The 19,213-nt window shown below is 37.5% G+C and overlaps 1 protein-coding gene across 2 annotated transcripts in view; it reads right to left on the bottom strand.

The window, feature by feature from the left end:
- Positions 1 to 5,841: 5,841 nt before the first annotated feature.
- MACROH2A2 (macroH2A.2 histone) overlaps positions 5,842 to 19,213 on the bottom strand; it is a 33,624-nt gene continuing 20,252 nt past the window's right edge. For both annotated transcript variants that reach the window (XM_075216707.1, XM_075216709.1), the window contains exons 2-9: positions 18,134 to 18,362; positions 16,213 to 16,319; positions 14,539 to 14,736; positions 12,646 to 12,753; positions 11,522 to 11,621; positions 9,802 to 9,891; positions 8,236 to 8,410; positions 5,842 to 6,478 (exon numbers count right to left, since the gene is read on the bottom strand). In XM_075216707.1, the coding sequence (XP_075072808.1) occupies positions 6,313 to 6,478; positions 8,236 to 8,410; positions 9,802 to 9,891; positions 11,522 to 11,621; positions 12,646 to 12,753; positions 14,539 to 14,736; positions 16,213 to 16,319; positions 18,134 to 18,305 (1,116 nt within the window). In that variant the 5' untranslated portion in view covers positions 18,306 to 18,362 and the 3' untranslated portion in view covers positions 5,842 to 6,312. The remainder of the gene's footprint in view (positions 6,479 to 8,235; positions 8,411 to 9,801; positions 9,892 to 11,521; positions 11,622 to 12,645; positions 12,754 to 14,538; positions 14,737 to 16,212; positions 16,320 to 18,133; positions 18,363 to 19,213) is intronic.

The raw sequence follows: 19,213 nt of genomic DNA, 5'->3' as shown, positions 1-19,213 counted from the left end.
TTGTTTGTATAATTACTAACCCATACATTAGATACTCTATGAATAGGTGACTACTTATTGATTCACATTTGAGCTACTGTGCTGTTGTGATTTATCTCCGGGTGGACAAAACAATGAAAAGTAAGTAGGTGCCAGTCAGTCATATGTAGGTGCAAGCAGCATCTTGCATGGGACCCTGGTACATCTACAGATCTCCGTAGCAATGAGTAGGCTCAAGCAATCATATTGTAGGTACATTGGCTACGTGACTCTCTCCCTGGATTATGCAATTGTTCAAATTGATTATCTTTACAGTTATGTAGTTACAATTAGTTTTGTTCAATTGATGAAATGGACATGTGCCATTTATGGTTCGTACATTAAGTTTAAGACTCAATTATTATTTTTTTTTGCACTTTGTGGTGGTGAAAATAGAGAGAAAACTGACTCCCATGTGGATTAGGTCTCACCATCGGACAAAAGCAGAATTCCATTAGGTGTTTATAATAGAGCTTATATGGCCACAAGAAAGCACAGGGATAAAGTGTAATAGTCCTGAGTGGCACAATAAACTTACCAGGTACAGTGCAAAAGCCATGATTGCACATTTGTAACATTTCACCTATTTTGTGCCAGGTGATGCTCCCAATATGGCATTCATATATTCAAAGGTGACGTCTTCTGTTTCCTGTCTGTGGGACTTGCTATATGGAGTACATCTACTGCAACGGAAAATAAAATATCGTGGATGTGTAACACTGCTCTTTAAATTAAGCTAAATTGGAGGTGACCAACCATATTTGGGGGCGTTCCTCTCCTTAGTGATTACATTAGGTAATAACAACGAGCATGGACAGCATGGTGGCTTAGTAGTTAACTCTTCTGCCTCACAGTAGTTGGGTCATGAGTTTGATTCCCGACAATGGCCTTATCTGTGGGATATTGTATGCTCTCCCTGTATTTGTGTGGGATTCCTACCGGTGCTCCGGTTTCCAACACTTCAAAAACATACTAGTTGGTTAATTGACTGCTATCAGAATTGACCTTAGTCTCTCTGTGGCTGTGATAGGGAATTTAGACTGTAAGCTCTAATAGGGCAGGGACTGATGTTAGTGAGTTATCTATACAGTACTGTGGAATTAGTGGCGCTATATAAATAGCTGATGATGATAATGATGATGCTGGGTAAAAGTCACAGAGATAGGCAGAGTTTAGACTGGCTTTTCATCTGACACATAGGAACAAGCAAGAAGACCATCCACCCTGACTTCTACATGGTACAAAATTATTTACCTCAGAACTTCCCACTTAATTTACTCTTGTGGTTTCCTGGATTTAATAATAACTTAATTCACTACAAGTAACCGTAGAAGTAAATTAATCAAAAATTTGAGGAGCTGAGCATTCAATACCAGGTAGAAGGGGCCATGTTGGAGGGTGAGTATACAGTCTCCATTTATGTTATGAGGTACATATAGGATTTGATATTGGCCTGTTCTTATTGTCGTTGAAGAACATCTGTTCACATTTAGGCTATGGCTATATGAATTATTTAAAGCTACAAAACTCCCAGTTGTGACTTCATCTTCTCCCAGTGAGCTAAACTCAAATAACTTTGTAGGAGGTGGTGTCTTGGTGTTGCTAATTTTCTGCATTGACCATTCTAGTATATTATTATTTCCCTACTTCCTTCAGAACTCAAATACTTACTATTGAAAAACGAGACCCACTTCCTCCTGCTTTCCTATGGACATTCCACAAATAGATAATTTTTCTCAATCCAGACACTCAAGTATATTATGCCAACGTATGTATCATGAAGATGCTGTATAACTAATATTTTATGGACATGTATTCTGTAAGGGCAGTGTCAGGCTGGGGCAGCAAACACCAACTCCCAAACTCTATTAATACCGAAATGAATACAGAATATACAGTACCACTATTGCAAACTGCATATCAAACCCCCAATTTGAATAGCCATTTGCTGGTTCTACCCTCATTTTTAATGATTAACTAACTCTAATACAACTTGCCATGTGTCTGCTACTTACTTTCACAAGCTTGGGATGATATAGCAGGGCAAAAAAAAGCTCTTTAGCTTTTCCTGGTATCAACAGCAGACTGTGGACAAGGGAGATTGCTGCAGTTTCCAAATCTAAACTAGGTTAAACAAGCATTTGTTACTCATGCAATGTTAAGAGCACAATCTCCTAATAGTGATTTCTTGTTTTGTAACTAGATGTTTCCAATTAGTTATGCTGCGCAATCAATTTATAATCACTGTATGGTGCAATTATATCTCTCAGCTGCTCAATGTTGCAATTTAATCTTGAATGAGTTTTGGGTGATGGCACTAATGCTAAAAGACAGGAGATTCTGGAAAAGAAATTATCATTTAAATTAAAGATTGTAGGAAGGTTTTGGAGGGTGGGTAAGGGGAGCTGTTATTTTAGGCAAATCCAATGTGAAAACTCAAAATCGGAGTTAATCTCACTTAAGCATTTTCACAATTTGCTCCTTCAGCCTTACCCCTAACAACATTATAGCACATTGGGGATTGAAAGGGAGGGTCAGCTGACCTCACAACATTGTCCAGCACACAAATGTTACTTTAGATTGATTGGCAGATGCAAAGGACCTGTAGCACTAACAAACTAACATTTATTGCAGCAATCTAAACGGGGACTGCAAACTATTGTAGGTGGCTAGAGATTGTACCTGACCCCATATGGCCTCAATATTACTACAAGGGCATGAACAGTGGTTGGAGCAAGAGCTGCTGAGTTTATTTGGGGAGGGGTAGGTAATTGAGTGTTAAAAGTTATATGGTGACATCTAATTGTATGCCAAACTCACAGCCAACAGACTGAAAATGATTTTGCCTAAACTGATCCATTCTGATCTACTGAGTTTTGTCCCGGGTCGCGAGGCTCGAGTTACCACAAAAATAATTGATCTGGTTCATTATGTTTCCTCTTCCAATACACCCTCGATCCTTCTGTCCACAGATTTACCAAGTTAAAGTACCTGGGGTTCATTATCAACAGAGACATGTCAAAAACATTCGCAGACAACTTCTTGTGTTAACCACAACAATCCGCAAGGGCTTGAGATTGCCACTCTAAGGGCTTTTCCTAGATAGTAGTCAAAATCAACCTACTCCCAAGTGTCCTGTACCATCTACACACTCTTTCCATACAGATTCCCAACGTCTGGCTCAATGACTTGCGAGAGGCAATACATGACTTTATCTGGAAAGCCAGAAAACCTTGCTTCAAGCATGATATACTTTATAGGTGCAAACATGCAGCAGGTCTACAACTTCCACACTTCACTACATTCACAACGTTATAATGCTGAACAGAGTCTTAGACTGGACGAGAGGTGAGTGTTAAGCAGTGGGTGTGGATGGAGAGATTCATGCTGGAGGCTTCGATCCAGACAATTTCTTGGCACTCTACGCTTCCCTCTATACATCACCTGACGATAACATGTACCTTAAGACGTTGGTCCAGACTTTGAATCATTGAACTGCATCCCAGCTTGTTGGCCAAGATGTAGCCTGGCCTCACGGATCGATGCAATTTGGCCCCTGCCTCCCCACTACATATTTGGTTGGAATGCACCATACTCTGTCCCTTCTATGAAGCAGTTTATAATCATATACAAGGCAAGCAACAGCGTTGTGGTCCGTAAACTAGTTCCACGAATATTGCGCTCTGTGGTTCCTTTGTTTTCCATTTGAAACAAGTGATTTCTGGATTCTGGCCTGGGGGTATATTTATTAAACTACAGGTTTTGAAAAAGTGGACATTTTAGTTATCATTTATTTAGTACATTTTTCTAAATGACAGCTACAATCTGATTGATTGCTATAGGCAACATCTCCTCTTTTACAAACCTGCAGTTTAGTAAATATACCCCTGGTCTATTTCTCTTGGATACGGGCACATACTCCACGATCTGTCGAAGAAGTGATAACTATGTCCCCGGACCCCCTGCTTTACTACCCCCCTCTTTCCCTCCTACCACTATACAACATAAGTGCTCTATTGTTTACAATTTATTTCTATCTGCTCTTCTGCTTTCTGCTAATGTTTTTTTTGCCGATAAGCCGTTCTGAGACAGATAACATGGTAACAATGTTTTGTTAGGTGATACACATACCGTGCTCCTGTATTTTCTTGTTTTTGCATGTTACCAAAGGTGTAGCACTTTCAAGAAAAACTGAATGTACAAAAGTTATATGGCAGTCCAGTCCAGGTTTAGTTTTACAGTTTGCCTGTCTAAACTGAAGGGAGCAAAATATAAAGTGTTACCATTAGCTAATGCAGAAACTGTGCAAAAAGAAGGTTGGGGATAATACTACGGGACTATATGTGATCTCATAATACAGAGCAGTTCTTCACTACCATTCCTGTATGATACACAGTTGGCAGAGGCTCCTTTATAGTAGAAAATGTAGCATTCACTATTAGATTATATTGAATCTCTGAGCTAAGCAACACTTAAGTGCTGTCCTGATGTGTTATCTGGCTCTATTCACTGTTGGGAGAAATCCGGGGCAAACGAATATAAAAAAAAGAATTTGTGGGGTGGATGAGGATACACTCTGCAAATGATGATGGAAGTCTGGCCTGTACACACATAAGTGCGTACAGAATGAAACCTTTCTTTACACAAAATACAGAAGGGATAAACAGGGATGTCTAGAGCTATAATTTCCTTCCTCTTGTAGTGTGCTATATATCCTCATTTCATCCTACTGTGAAATTTGAATATCCAAATTCTTGCCAGTGCTGTACTTTTACATTTGTAATATGAAGTATACTGTTACTGCGTCATCAATGAATCCTTGGGGTAGATTAATCAAACATTCTAAACAGGAAAAGTGGATGTGTTGCCCATAGCAACCAATCAGATTCTAGCTATCATTTACATATTATATTCTAATAAATGATAGCTTGGATCTTATTGGCTGTTATGGGCAATACATCAACTTTTCCTTTTTAGACGTTTCAATAAATCTGGTCCCTGGTGTTTATAGTGTGTTTATATAGTAATATAGATTGTATTTCATTTGTTCTGAAACAAAGCTACTTCCATGTTGGCAATGCTATACTATATATATATATATATATATATTACACACACAAGTTAACCCGTGCATGATACTCATGCATTCTAGTCAAATCAAGCTACTTAAGGTGTTAAAAAGGTTCTTGTCATGCATTTGGGCCATAGCCCAGGCCTCAACCACCAACCACTCCTCACTGTCACCCCCGGCAACCACCAACCACTCCCAACTGTCACTTCTCCTTCAAGAAATATATATATATTTTTTTAAAATCTTTATAAACACTTTTAACAATTAACAAATTAAATTAACAAATTAAAAACATCTTAGTATACCAAATTTCAGCCCTTTCTGAATTTTTTTTTCCACACACACTAAGAATTTAGTAGGTCAGTGTATAACTCCGCCCAGCAGGTGGCGCTGCAGCTTGGTTTTATTTTTTCCACACACAGACAGACTAACACACGCCACTAGACATTTATATTATAGATTATATATATATATATACACACATATATACACACACACACACACACACACACACACACACACACATTTAAATGAGAGCAGACATTGTATTTCTCCCAGTCAGATGCAACAATGAAACCAGAAAAGGAAAGGTCGTAGAAAACACAGCTGCCATCTTCATGGTTGTAGTTATACCATGCACTTGTGTTCAACAACAAAGTTAACAAGTGAACAGTATGCAGTGACGTCCACCAGCTACATTTTAAAAAGAATTGCCCAAGTACCCCAATAAAAATGACAAGAGAGACACAAAATTTAAGAACTTTGCTCAGTTTTTTTAAATAATATTGTGGTCTTATTTCTCTTGTAAAATCCAATACTACAAATCTAAAACAAGTTTATTTCAGCTGTTTTAACACTAAATCTAAAATCTTAAGACAGGAAAAGTAAGAGAGAACAGTGGAAACAACATCCTTGAAGGGAAAAGAAAACACAGTTGATGATGACAGAGGGATAGAATTTTTTCAGGTTCTATAAAAATGCAAAGGGGGTGCTGGCTTGTTACAGAAAGAGGAGGAATTCAATATGAGAATTGTTTAGCCCAAACAGACCTCTTCAACCATGGGAAAATAAACTCAAAAGCTGTCCTCAAAGCACAAAACTTCAAACATGTTTCACACCTTCTTAAAATTCACAATAAATCTTCAGCTCCAGGACTCCCACTTCTGTTGTTATGGGTCTACTACCATCCTTGTCTGTGAAGCTGCTCTTGCGAGATCTTGCTTCTACTTTGTGTCGAGCTTGGCCATTTCCTGCACATAGATGCCAATGCTTTCACTGTCAAACAGCAGGAAGTAAATATTCTTCACAGTGGATGAGCTGGAGGAGCCGAAGTGGCTGGAGATGGCTCGCAGAATGACCTGAGCCGCTGCTTGCTTGGGAAAACCGTTTCTGCACGATTGGAGATAGATAATTATTTAGTTATAAACAATTAAAATAATGGTTGTCTGTTAATGCTTGTTTATACCACAACTTTGATCATTTGGGGGTACAGAATAAAATATATACATATATATTTTAAAGCTTTTTTGAAAATCCTATCCTTTAAACTATTGTAATCTGTAAACCAAACATTATACATACACTTATAAATCTTTTGCATCTCTTATGCATGCGTGGGTTTCCTCCCACCGACCAAAAACATACTAGAATATTAACGATAGAGCTAAATAATATTTAAGCTTCTGCAAACAAATGATAATATTTGGTCAACAGAAAATATTGATGCTAATTGTAGAGTGCTCCTTCCTAGCACGCCAAGTACATAAAAAGACAATAAAAAAAATAGAACAAATTAGGCGCTAACGGGTATATCTCTTGAAGGTGCTACACCAACAGCTGCTACAATATAAAGCAGGTACTGAATCTGCTGAAGTATTCAAAGCTAACAGAACAAATTACTGATGAGCGCTGGTTGGAGTAAATAGAAAATATACCTTAAATTTATTTATAATAAAACAAGTAAATAATCACATATAATGACACATGTATTAAACACGCTAGTATTGGCAGATAATACAAAATACAAAAAATAAAACCAGAAACCTCCTAATTCTGATGAAACCGCCCCAGAGGTGGAGAAACGTGTCAGATGTTTGCTAGTGGCAAGAAAAGTAAATATCTCCAGTCTCAATCTCTATTGTGGACTTTATGTTATATGGATTCTCTTCAATTTCATAAAAGTCGGATGCGCTTTGAAAAGTAAGGTACAACACCGAATCCAATTGTGGACAGTACAAGAGAATTTTTTTGGGCTTCTAATTGTTGCCTAAATGGACTGCCCTTGTTGTTTTCTAAAATGGTGTTGGGATGTGTTCCTTAACAGTGATGTATCGAATTAGAATTAATTTATTCTTGAATAGAGTCTGCCTCTTAAAGAGCACATTTTTGTATTGGATCCAGCAATTAGTTGCTGCTTAAGGGTTTACCACATTGGAACTGTGAATCCTATTCACAACTGGATAAACCTTTAAGTGGATCTACACAGAGATGATGAAATATAATTATATAACAATCTGGTTTTGGATACACAGGAGGAATTGTCATATGAGTGTTTGGAATATAAACACATTTCATCTGGGTTCACATGGTAGATGAAGAGCCGGTTAATTATTAATAATTGGGAGGTTTTTTGGTTTTGTTTTATTTTTTGTATTTTGAATTATCTGCCAATACTAGCGTGTTTAATTCATGTGTCACTATATGTGATTTTTTACTTGTTTTATTATAAATACATTTAAGATATATTTATCAATATACTCCAACCAGCACTCATCAGTAATTTGTTCTGTTCGCTTCAAGTACATAAAACTCTATTTGACCTTCATCTGCAGTGTGAGTGGTCTCCAGAAAAGATACAATTAGGCTCATTTACTAACACTGCATCTATGTAGACTGAACCACAATAACAAGGCACTCGCTGTCATTGTCTAAGCTGCACAGATAAAAGCTGACTGTGCTTAATTGCAAATGTTTCACTTAAATGTGAGTTACGTAAATGGGCCCTTGTATCATCTTCCAAGCTTCATAACGTCACAGTAGTGTGTATTATATTATAGGACAGAGAATTATGCTGGGTGTAAAAGATTAATATTTCACATAGATTAATAGTCTGATTGATCTGTATTGCTGCACAGTATTGCACCTACCTTCCACTAGGGAACGAAGGAAATGCCACAGATTTAAGTTTCTTCTCCTCGGCGACAGATAAACAGTTCTTGATGGTCTTCTCCAACTGCTCTTCACACTTGTCTGATCCCCACTGTGGGATATGGCAGTGGATGACAAACTTGGCTGCTAATCCATTTGCTTGACTGAGGGCAGCTAGCAAGGAAAATGGGAAAACACATCAGAAATACAAATAAAGTAAATGGATGTTGTTACTTTACTTTCTTCCATCTAAATAGTATATTTTTGTCATACACTAATGTTGTCATTTTGCCCAAAGGACTACAATTCAAACTTTACAGAACAAAAAATCCACAATAAAGGTCATTTACAAGCCCAACAGCACAAGGCCAATGTGGATTTCAACATCACACATTAACATATTGTAAATGTAACCATATTGAAAGGTGACGGTGTGTCTTTGCAGGGCGTGATGGTGGCATCTGCGGGTGTTCAAAAGCTTACACCATGTGATCAGAGGAGATCGTGAGCGCTCCTGGTTAAGTGCCAATTGTTTTGTACTTAAGTGGAAAACTAGATTTCAGTTTGTGAGATGGGATTATTTAGAAGAGCCGTTGAGGGGCGAAGAAGATGCATTTATAACAGCATTCCTACGGGTGGGAGCACAGCCTATTCCAATGTTGGCTAACCTGTGACACTCCAGGTGTTGTGAAACTACAAGTCCCAGCATGCTTTGTCAATATTTAGCAGCTTATTGCTGGAAGGGTATGCTGGGACTTGTAGTTTCACAACACCTGGAGTGTCACAGGTTAGCCAATGCAGGTTATTCCCTGTAATAGGTCCTCAATGCTCTGGTTGATCAGAGGTGCTGACACTACAACCTCATAACTGTATGTATAATGGAACATGTTATACAACTTCGAGTTTCCCTTTCACAGAACAGGGCAAAGTATAAATAAAGCAGTATTATAGGAGAGAAATGGAAACATTTTGTATAATGAAGTTGGCTGTCCTAACATGGAAGTGTTTTGGACCTTGTAGTGATGTTTTTACCATTTCTACCATGTGTATATTATGTAGTATCTGCAAACCCATAAATAAAGACTAAGGGCCTGATTCATTAAGGATCTTAAATTAAGAAGTTTCTTATTTAAGACTCCTGGACAAAACCATGTTACAATGCAAGGGGTGAAAATTAGTTTTCTGTTTTGCACATAACTTAAACTCTGGCTGTTTTTTCATGTAACACACAAATACTTCATAGCTTATTTGTATACTGAAATTTAAAGTTGATATTTGTGTGCTACATGAAAAAACAGTCAGTATTTAACTTATGTGCAAAACAGAAATCTAATTTTCACCCCTTGCATTGTAACATGGTTTTGTCCAGGAGACTTAAATAAGAAACTTCTTAATTTAAGTACCTTAATGAATCAGGCCCTAAGATATGGGCCTAGGGAACAATAGTCACTTTTTGCTGTTCGTAAATAACACTTACAATATACAACATTACCAAATAATAACAAATGTTAAAAAAATATATAAAATGTAAACTGGGGTAATTCAACTACTGATCATTACTGTACCTCCAGTCATCTCCAAGGGCCCATGAGACTTGCGGAGTTCTTTCACAGCTTCAAGGAATTCTTTTCCTCCAGCCTTTTCCAGGGCATTTCCTGCACACAATAAAAAGTAAATTCATCAGCACTGTTCATTTGACTGTTCTTAAGCTGGAGAGGCGATAAGAGTGTAATGGGAGTATAGATGTAAGCAAAGCAATGGGACATGCAGTAACACACAGGCCAGCAGAGTTGGAAATGGATATAAGGAAATAGCTATTCAGAGTGATAGCAGCAAGTATTTTTTCTCAATATATGACCTTTATCACTTAGTGCTCTCCAAATATTTGCATTAAGGCCTCATATGTAATAAAAATATGTTTGCAGGAAATACAATTAAGGAATGTCACACAATAGAGCCTATGGAAGTTATCTGGTGGCAGTGAATAAAGGTTACAAGTGACGCCTACAGTCTGCAGGCCTTCATTTGGACAACTTGCTTATCCCTAACTTTGTCTGCGAAGATGTTGTTTTGTTTTGTTTGTTTTTTTAGTACAGAAGCTCAAAGGCGGCATCTCAGTGGGCAATAAGTGCAAAAATACAAACTAAAATGGCAGACGTCTGCTAAAATTTAGATGGATTAAAGGGGAGTCAAGAAGACAAACAGGCACATATCATTTCTTTTTAGGAGGCTGAACAGCTTTTCAGAAAGGCAAGCACACTGGATGCGTTCATGTGGCCTGGGGGTGGTGAATAGCTGGGATTTTCATGAAAACACAATGAGGCAAACTTCAGTTTGCAGCAGAGCTCCTAGATTTCTGCCATCATGCATGATACAAGTCGGGGGACATTCGTTGAGGAGCAGTAATTTGCAGGGGCCGATGCGAGAACATGGGTGCAGTCAGGGCATTCTTAGCAAGGCATGGAGTATGCCCAGTGGGGTGTATAGTTATACGCATCAGTGCAAATATGAGATTTCATTCAGAGTTCTAAGCAAAATTATTTAAATGAGATAAAGGGTAAGGATGCATATTAAGGGGTGTTCCTTGCGTTCTGGAAGGGGGCACTGTCGTATCTACTCTACAAAAGGAGCTGAATTTTGCACCAGCACAGTTAGCAGAGCTCAGGGTTCATCCTATATTTTATTGGGACACATTTTACAATAACATTTGTACAGATACAAAAAAAAACCAAAAAACATTTATAGAAAAATATATTATAAAAATAGAAGTTGACTTGTTAGTAAATTGATGTTTTATTATTATTATTATTATCAAATAACTTAACAAAACCAGTATATGAGCTATTACATCTATGTACAATAAATATTTATGTTATAATTGTAATACTATATCCCTCAGTTTATGGAGGAGAGTAGTAAGAATAAGGTGCAATAAATATATAGTTTTTAATAAATAACAAACAATAATGAATGGGTTGGTTATCCAGTACTATCAGTTTTGTAGTTAGAAGCAGGCAGTCTCTTTGCAACCATTGCTTTTATATGACATGATCCAGAGGAATGCTGTGTTAGGAAACCATCCAAGTGGCAGCATAAATCACACTATAAATCTGAAATGACATGGTGTCAGGATCCAACGCATGGGTGTTGAGCCCTTGTTGTGCAAGAAGCAGGTTTTCAAATTCATTCTGCACACCACTGACTATAATAGTTGACTCTTGAATTTGTAATAAATTCTATAAATCACACTACAAGGGAACAAGTGGAAATCAGCAGAAAACTCACCTATATCTTCCTTGAGGTCAATTTCAGCTGTGGTTGGATGGATAATGCCTTCAACTTTCATTGATCCTATGTGACTAAGATCACTCTGAGTCAAGGACAACTGGTGACAGAGGATGAAATGTAAAACAAATGACGATTAATAAAAATATAAAATCTTTGCCTTACTGAACTTGTCTCTCAAAAACCATCCTGTGATTTAATACAGAGAGTTTGTAATACAAACTATAGTCTATACAAAACTTCCTAAGTGCCTATAAGCAATGTATATGGTCTTTGGCAGGCTACTGGTGCGAGTGCCCAAACAGGTGCTTACATTCACAATTAGATAGGAAAACCCACCATTGTATTACTTTGTTAGAAACTCAGCTAGGAATGCACTTACAAGTGTAACGTGCACCTGGAAGGTGCAGAAGGCATCCCATGGAAAAAATAGGTTGAGGCCTATGGGTAAATTTATCAAGCTGTGGGTTTGAAAATGTGGAGATGTTGCCTATAGCAACCAGTCAGATTCTAGTTATCATTTATTAAGTACATTCTACAAAATGACAGCTAGAATCTGATTGGTTGCTACAGGCAACATCTCCACTTTTTCAAACCCGCAGCTTGATAAATTTACCCCCTAGTATCCTTCATCAAAAATGCCTGCAGCCGCCCACAAATATGAAAATATCCCTGTAAATGTGCCCTCTTTACCCCTTGATTCTTATTTAAATATCTTGCTGAATAACACATCTGTGTTTTACATGTAGGTTTAAAATGAGGCGCATGAGTACAATTTGTTATGAATGCCTCTGCTCCATGCTGCCTCTCCCATCAGAACACACAAGATGTTGTACCCACTTCCTTTATGACCTGCAAACAACATGCACTTCTCATAAAAATCAGAGGCATTCCTGCAGAGAAAGGCACAGGCATCATCTGTGATCTTTTGATTTTTCCTAAATTACCTCCTTTGTGTCTCTCAAGTATTTTTGTGACTTTTTTCTCAAAACAAATCAGAAAAGCCATGACATACATGTGTGTGTTGGGAAACCTACATAACTCTGCCAAGTGTATTACTTTCTTCATTCTGGCAAACACAGCTTAATTTAACAAGAGATTTGTATACAAATAAATGTATTCACCTTCTGTCCAAGCAAGAGACTCTTCGATGACAAGATGGTGAACCCATCTCCGGGTCCATCGTCTGACGTTGAACTGGATGCTCCTTCCTTTCCATCTACTTGTTTGTCCTTTTAAGAGGCATAGAAATGTGATTATAACATCAATAACACATACCACTACAACAATAAAATTAATAACCATACAAGAGTGCATTAATTGTTTGCGCGTGTTTTATTTCACACACTAGACAATTCCTCTTCCATATTTCCTGATGAGACGAATATTTCCTACACAAAGCTATGGAATGTAATATATGTGAGTTGTGAAATCCCAATAATTTTAACTACTGCAGAAAATAAAATAAATAATTAAATCTCCTTCAATCTTATAGAAGATCGCTATAAACGGTCACAAAAATCACCAACACAATCAGCTGTTAAATGTGGAAACTTAAGCAGCCCGGGGCATCTATTAATACAAATCATTCAGACTGTAAAGTGAAAATAGTGAAAAGTAATGTGGGAAATAGTATAAATGCAACAAATCTAAAAATGTTTAGTGTGGATTTATATAAAGTCAAAAGTATTAACGTGTATAAACATACTATTGCATTAAAAAGGCAATTCCACTTGTTATCTATTTATTTATTATTTGTATTTTATACAGGGGACTTCCTTCTCTTTAGCATGAGGTCCTTTACTTGGGCACCCCTTTCTCTATGACACCCGTGATGAAACTTGGCCTCCAGAAAACGGTGAGTGGAATTTCTTGATATGGTGCACACAACAGTATAATGTTAAACAGGGGAGGGCTGGCGAATTTCAACCTGGGGGGCAAGACTCTACTAAGCAGTCTATTAGGAACATTTTGCTGGTGGCCTAGTGACCCAGCCCGAGGTAGCCCTCTATGGGGCCGACCCGAGGGGCAGATGCCCCCCAGCCCAGCCAGCCCCTGACGTTAAATCAAGGGAGTAATGGAGGTGCTGTAAATTAGACTGCTTCATGTTGGTCCAGCCCACCACCACATCATTATGCCATTTCAGCAGCCCGACGTAATGACATTAAAGTACCAGCTCCGATAGTAACCTTGTTAGCACTTTAACATTCAATGCAACAGCTGGATGAAGTGGAGCTATGATGTGGAGTGGTGGATCCTTCCTGCTGCAGCTTAATCTACATATCAGGCTTCCTGTGTAATGGTCCGAATACATCAGGGACCAACATAAAACAACTACTGAAGTCTATAATGTATTTACACAGGCATTTTGGTGCTGACATCACAGGGGTTGTGCGCACCTGAAGTATGCTTAAAATGTCCTGTACACCCAAAAGATTTGTCCACTTTTGCGAGTCAATTTCAAATTAAGTGTTCCAGCCAATTCATGCTCTCTCCCGGCAGACACAAATCTAATGATTCGTAAATGTACAATTTTTCTGTTGTTTAAGTGTTTATTTTCCAATAAGCTATTGTATAATATCTCTGTATGTCATCTTTGTTAATTGTTTTGCATGTTAAGCATTGTGGATTCATTTTCCATATTAAACCACACTTAATAATTTCATGTCTCTGTGTTCTTACAAACTGTCAGGACCTGTATTAGAATAGCTGAACCAGATGGGATCATTTGGTTCATGATAACTCTAAATAAGTGGAGATTTATATGGTTTATGATAAATCTGATTAAAGAAAGTTAAGCTTTTCAGAAAAAAAATCCATGATGGTTACAGTGGCATGTTTGTTAAGGCAAAAGTGACATAGGGAGAGTTTTAATCATTTTTAAAAATACAGTGATTGTTTTTTATTATCTATGATACACGTGTCACTCAGGCTCAGGTGAGTGCTGGATCGTGACATTTACCTATTACATTTTTCAGTTTGTAATTTAGAATTATTATCACCACTAATTTACTTACCTTTTTGAGTAGTTTGTTTTTCCCAGATTTTGGTTTCTTTGTGACTTTATCCAATGATTTACCACCCTTTTTCTTTTTTTTCTCCACAGGTTGAGAAAGAATGGTCTCTTTCCCGCGGGAGCCGCGCTTTTTAGCCAGAAGCTCAGGGTGAATTCTTGGCAGCACCCCTCCACTCGCAATGGTCACCCCTCTGAGTAACTGAAATCAAGGAAAGAGGCGCATGATCAGAGTTCATAGATTAGTGCATAGTGCGCTAATCATAGATTCATAGATCATAGATTAGTGCATAGTGCTCTAATCATAGATTCATAGTTCATAGATTAGTGCATAGTGCTCTAATCATAGATTCATAGTTAATGGATTAGTGCATAGTGCTCTAATCATAGATTTCTAGTTCATAGACTAGTGCATAGTGCTCTAATCATAGATTTATAGTTCATAGATTAGTGCATAGTGCGCTAATCATAGATTCATAGTTCATAGATTAGTGCATAGTACGCTAATCATAGATTCATAGTTCATAGATTAGTGCATAGTACTCTAATCATAGATTTATAGTTCATAGATTAGTGCATAGTGCTCTAATCATAGATTCATAGTTCATAGATTAGTGCATAGTGCGCTAATCATAGATTTACAGTTCATAGATTAGTGCATAGTGCGCTAATCATAGATTCATAGTTCATAGATTAGTGCATAGTACGCTAATAATAGATTTATAGTTCATGGATTAGTGCATAATGCTCTAATCATAGATTCATAGTTCATAGATTAGTGCATAGTGCTCTAATCATAGATTCATAGTTCATAGATTAGTGCATAGTGCTCTAATCATAGATTCATAGTTCATAGCTTAGTGCATAGTGCGCTAATCATAGATTTATAGTTCATGGATTAGTGCATAATGCTCTAATCATAGATTCATAGTTCATAGATTAGTGCATAGTGCTGCTTCAACTACACTGTGCTTACAGGGCACCATCATGAACTTCTGAATTCACAAATAACAATAGCAGAGTCATTTCTCCTGGCAGTTTTGAAGTTTTGATACTTCCCAAATGTGAAGAAAATTGTCTTTAGTGGAAAGCTTTAAAAAATGTGTATGAATTATATTTATTTTTAAATATAGCCGGACACATGCTGGCATCTATTATACACTATATTTATTATATACAAATACAATTTTACATATAACACATATAATATTTTAGTGTTGTAATAAATGTTCCTCAACTCTAGGGCTGAACTTGTCTGTTTAAATTATCTTCTTCAACCTCAATGTCACTTTTATGGATCTTTGTACAGTATGTATATAAATTTTGGGGCTGATGCAGAGTTGGCCACAAAATGGGCAAAATGAACACTCAAAAAAAGTGTATGATGAGCTGTCCGCGTCTTAAGATTGGAGCAGTTTAGTATCAATAGTATATGCGCCCAGTTTACTTCAGATACACATCACAGACACTTATGCCCCACTTGCTCCCATGTTTTTATCTATGCGTTTTATGCACAACAAACGTAATTGCTATTAGGTATCCATAACACTTTAAAAACCTCTATAATATAGTTAACACAATTCCCTGTCTAGTGTACAAAAAGGCTTTGATTACATGCACACAAAAGCATAATATATATCCGTGTCAGATTGTCAGTGCAGGAAATAAATGTTAGTACCTGATTAAGTTCTTCGTCATTGGCGACTGCTAAAAGGATGTGTCTTGGAGTAATTCTGCCCTTTTTGTTGTCTCTGGCTGCATTCCCCGCAAGCTCCAAGATTTCAGCTGTGAGTCAACAAAATAGCGATAGCTATGAATCCACAATAATATACTAATGGTGTCAGGAGTATGAGGCATAGACAGTCATTTTATAATTAAATAAATGGATCACCTGTTCATTGTGAATACAAGCTGACCCATTCTGTGTACCAGCACACAAAACAACATTTGCAATGATACATTAAAAAGCAACATTTTTATTTATTTAGATTTTCTCTAACAATTTAATTACATCAACAGTTTAGAAGCCACATTTTCTTATACCTTTATAAGCCTGAACATTTTTTAAATGTATATATAGGTTTAAATAGAAGTTCATACATTTCTCAGTATTTACATTTTGCATCTTATTTTGCTGTTTTAAATTCAAGTAAAGTGGAAACAGTGATATCAAGTCATTAGAAAATGTTCAGTTTTTACCAAAGACACCAGCAGCAGCTGACTCTATGGGCTAGAAGTGAAATACTTTATTAGAAGAAGTAGAACTTTATTAGAAGAAGTATAACAACTATCATAGAAAAGGAAAGAAGCCCTTTGTGCTTTCAGAGACAGGAAACATTCTACAAAGTATATAATCAGTTTCTCAGAATAAAAAAAAACTAAAAACTGGATCTCACTTATAAAGCAAACTTGACGCACACCGCAAAACTCCTTAGTTTAAGACAGGTGCGCCAGGAAGTTCGTACTGCACACCTACTCCCCACCTTCAGAAGACACCTCTGCCAACTAGAAGTGCATCCAAAATATCTGAAGAGTTGCAAATGTGTAACTTCACATCTAAGTACCTCCTACCGCCTTAGAATCAAAGTTTTCATTAAATGTAATTTGGTTTTCTAAAATACTGCACTGCTTCGCTCAATTATGGTTTAAATCAGTGTGGGTAGCAGTCAGCCCGCCGAGCCTTCACCAGTAGCTTCCCAGCCTGTTGCTCCTGATTATATAAGAATGGGACAGCCGACTTCTGTGCTACGTGACATCCTCTGCACGGTGCAGGGAGGTCACACAGCACAACGGGAGCGGAGATTACACTGTGCTCTCTCTCCTTCCTCTGTGCGTCCTTTGAAGGCTGCAGGGCTTCACTGGTTTAAATTAATCATGAAAGTGAGTGGACATTGGGACGTTATTGCATTTGGTAAGTACATGTAGAAATGTGCTTGGATGGTACAACATGTGTCCGATTAAAAGTACAGGACAAGCTCAAAGCTTTTGAAAAAATTAAGTGCCCCCCTCCATACTGCAACGAAGACCCCTAAAAAGGCCTCCCCTCCACCCCTTTATCTCATTTCAATAACGGCACTCATCAATCTGAAATCTCGCCAGTATGCCTACAATGAAATTAGCAAGGAACCCACTCGCTCTGCCTATCTCCTGCCAGTGCAGACTGCTGCCTCCATTGTGCTCTGCAGACCCATGCACTTTACTGGAAATTCAGGTGCACCCATGAGAGGTGAACAGTGCACCCATGAGAGGTGTACAGTGCCACCAAAGGATCTTGCCCTGTTTTGTGTTTCATAACAAACCTCTAGTATGTCTCTGTGCGGAAAAATTATGGTTGTCTTATTTTTTACGCTCTTGAATAAAGCTCAAGAAATATTAGTAAGTGTTTTTCAAAAGAGAATAAACTTGCATGCAATAAGTGTGTAAACAAAAACACAAATGTATATAATCAGATTAATAAATGCTACCCTACAGTTTGAATTGAAAAAAGTGAATGAATGTGTTCTTTAGAGCTTTAGCGGGCATTCCAAGCAATGGCTGTGTAATTTCAGTGTAATCATATGCCTAATATTTTTGGTATGAAGAACAGAGTTGTTACTTACCTGCCAAGTACTCTATGACAGCAGCCATATACACAGGGGCTCCCATGCCTATCCTGTACTTATGTGTGCCTCTTCTCAAGTAACGCATCATTCTACCAACTGGAAAGATGACTCCAGCCCTGGCTGAGCGGGACAGTTTGGTGGTTTTCTTCTTCCCCCCTCGAGCAGACATTTTTGCTCTGTGTGGTGCCTGTTTCTATAAACGGATCAGTTTCAAAGAAAGCAGTGGCTGCAAAAAAAAAACAAGTAGACATGTTATATTTATAAGCTGCTACTCATAGAACCCCTGACAAAATAAGCCCATCAAATCATGTTCAACACCTGAAAATGCAGATTTACTGAAAAGAGGGTGAAAAAGGACCAGCCTGATGGAAACAGAAGAGTTAAAGAAAGATTCACAGACAAGTTGATTCAGTGATTTTTAGGGGATGAATTAAAAACATGTTTTGAAAATTTGCAGTTTTATGAATTAATTTAATTAATTAGCAACTCAGTAGAGCTATAACAGAAGCCAGCAACATCAGTCCATTAGAACTGGAGCAATAGGCCTGTCAGAACTCTCATTTCTAGCTCTAAAAGGCATTTGATCCAGCACTCAGACCAAGCTTTGGACTTCAATGCAACATAACTCATTCAACAGCTCCAAGTAACTAATTTCTCCAAGCATGGCTGCTTTAATGCAACAAGAGCCAGATTCTATGGGAGATGCTTAACATGAATGTGCTTGTACAACATTGTATGTCAAAAAATGAATATTTGTCCCCTGCCGTAATGTGAATTCTTGCCCTAGAACAAAACACTTTATAAACATAACACAGTCCAAACAGCATTCTGGTATACACAGTAGTATTCCAGTTAAAACAGCATATATACACACCCATGCTGATCATGGGGTTGTATGATATTGTATATCGTGCTGGTAGGGGCAATGGTGATGGTGAAGGATAGAACTTAAAGAGATCTGCTTCTGTCTCTGTGTATATACATATATGTCTCTGTATATCTGTGAGTGTGCGTGTATATATATATATATATATATGTGTGTGTATGTATATATGTATGTGTATGTATATATGTATG

This window comes from Mixophyes fleayi, chromosome 6 (assembly GCF_038048845.1).
Source record: "Mixophyes fleayi isolate aMixFle1 chromosome 6, aMixFle1.hap1, whole genome shotgun sequence".
Lineage (NCBI taxonomy): Eukaryota > Metazoa > Chordata > Amphibia > Anura > Limnodynastidae > Mixophyes > Mixophyes fleayi.
The sequence above is the reverse complement of the archived record's forward strand: the minus strand, read 5'-3'. Positions and strand labels throughout refer to the sequence as shown.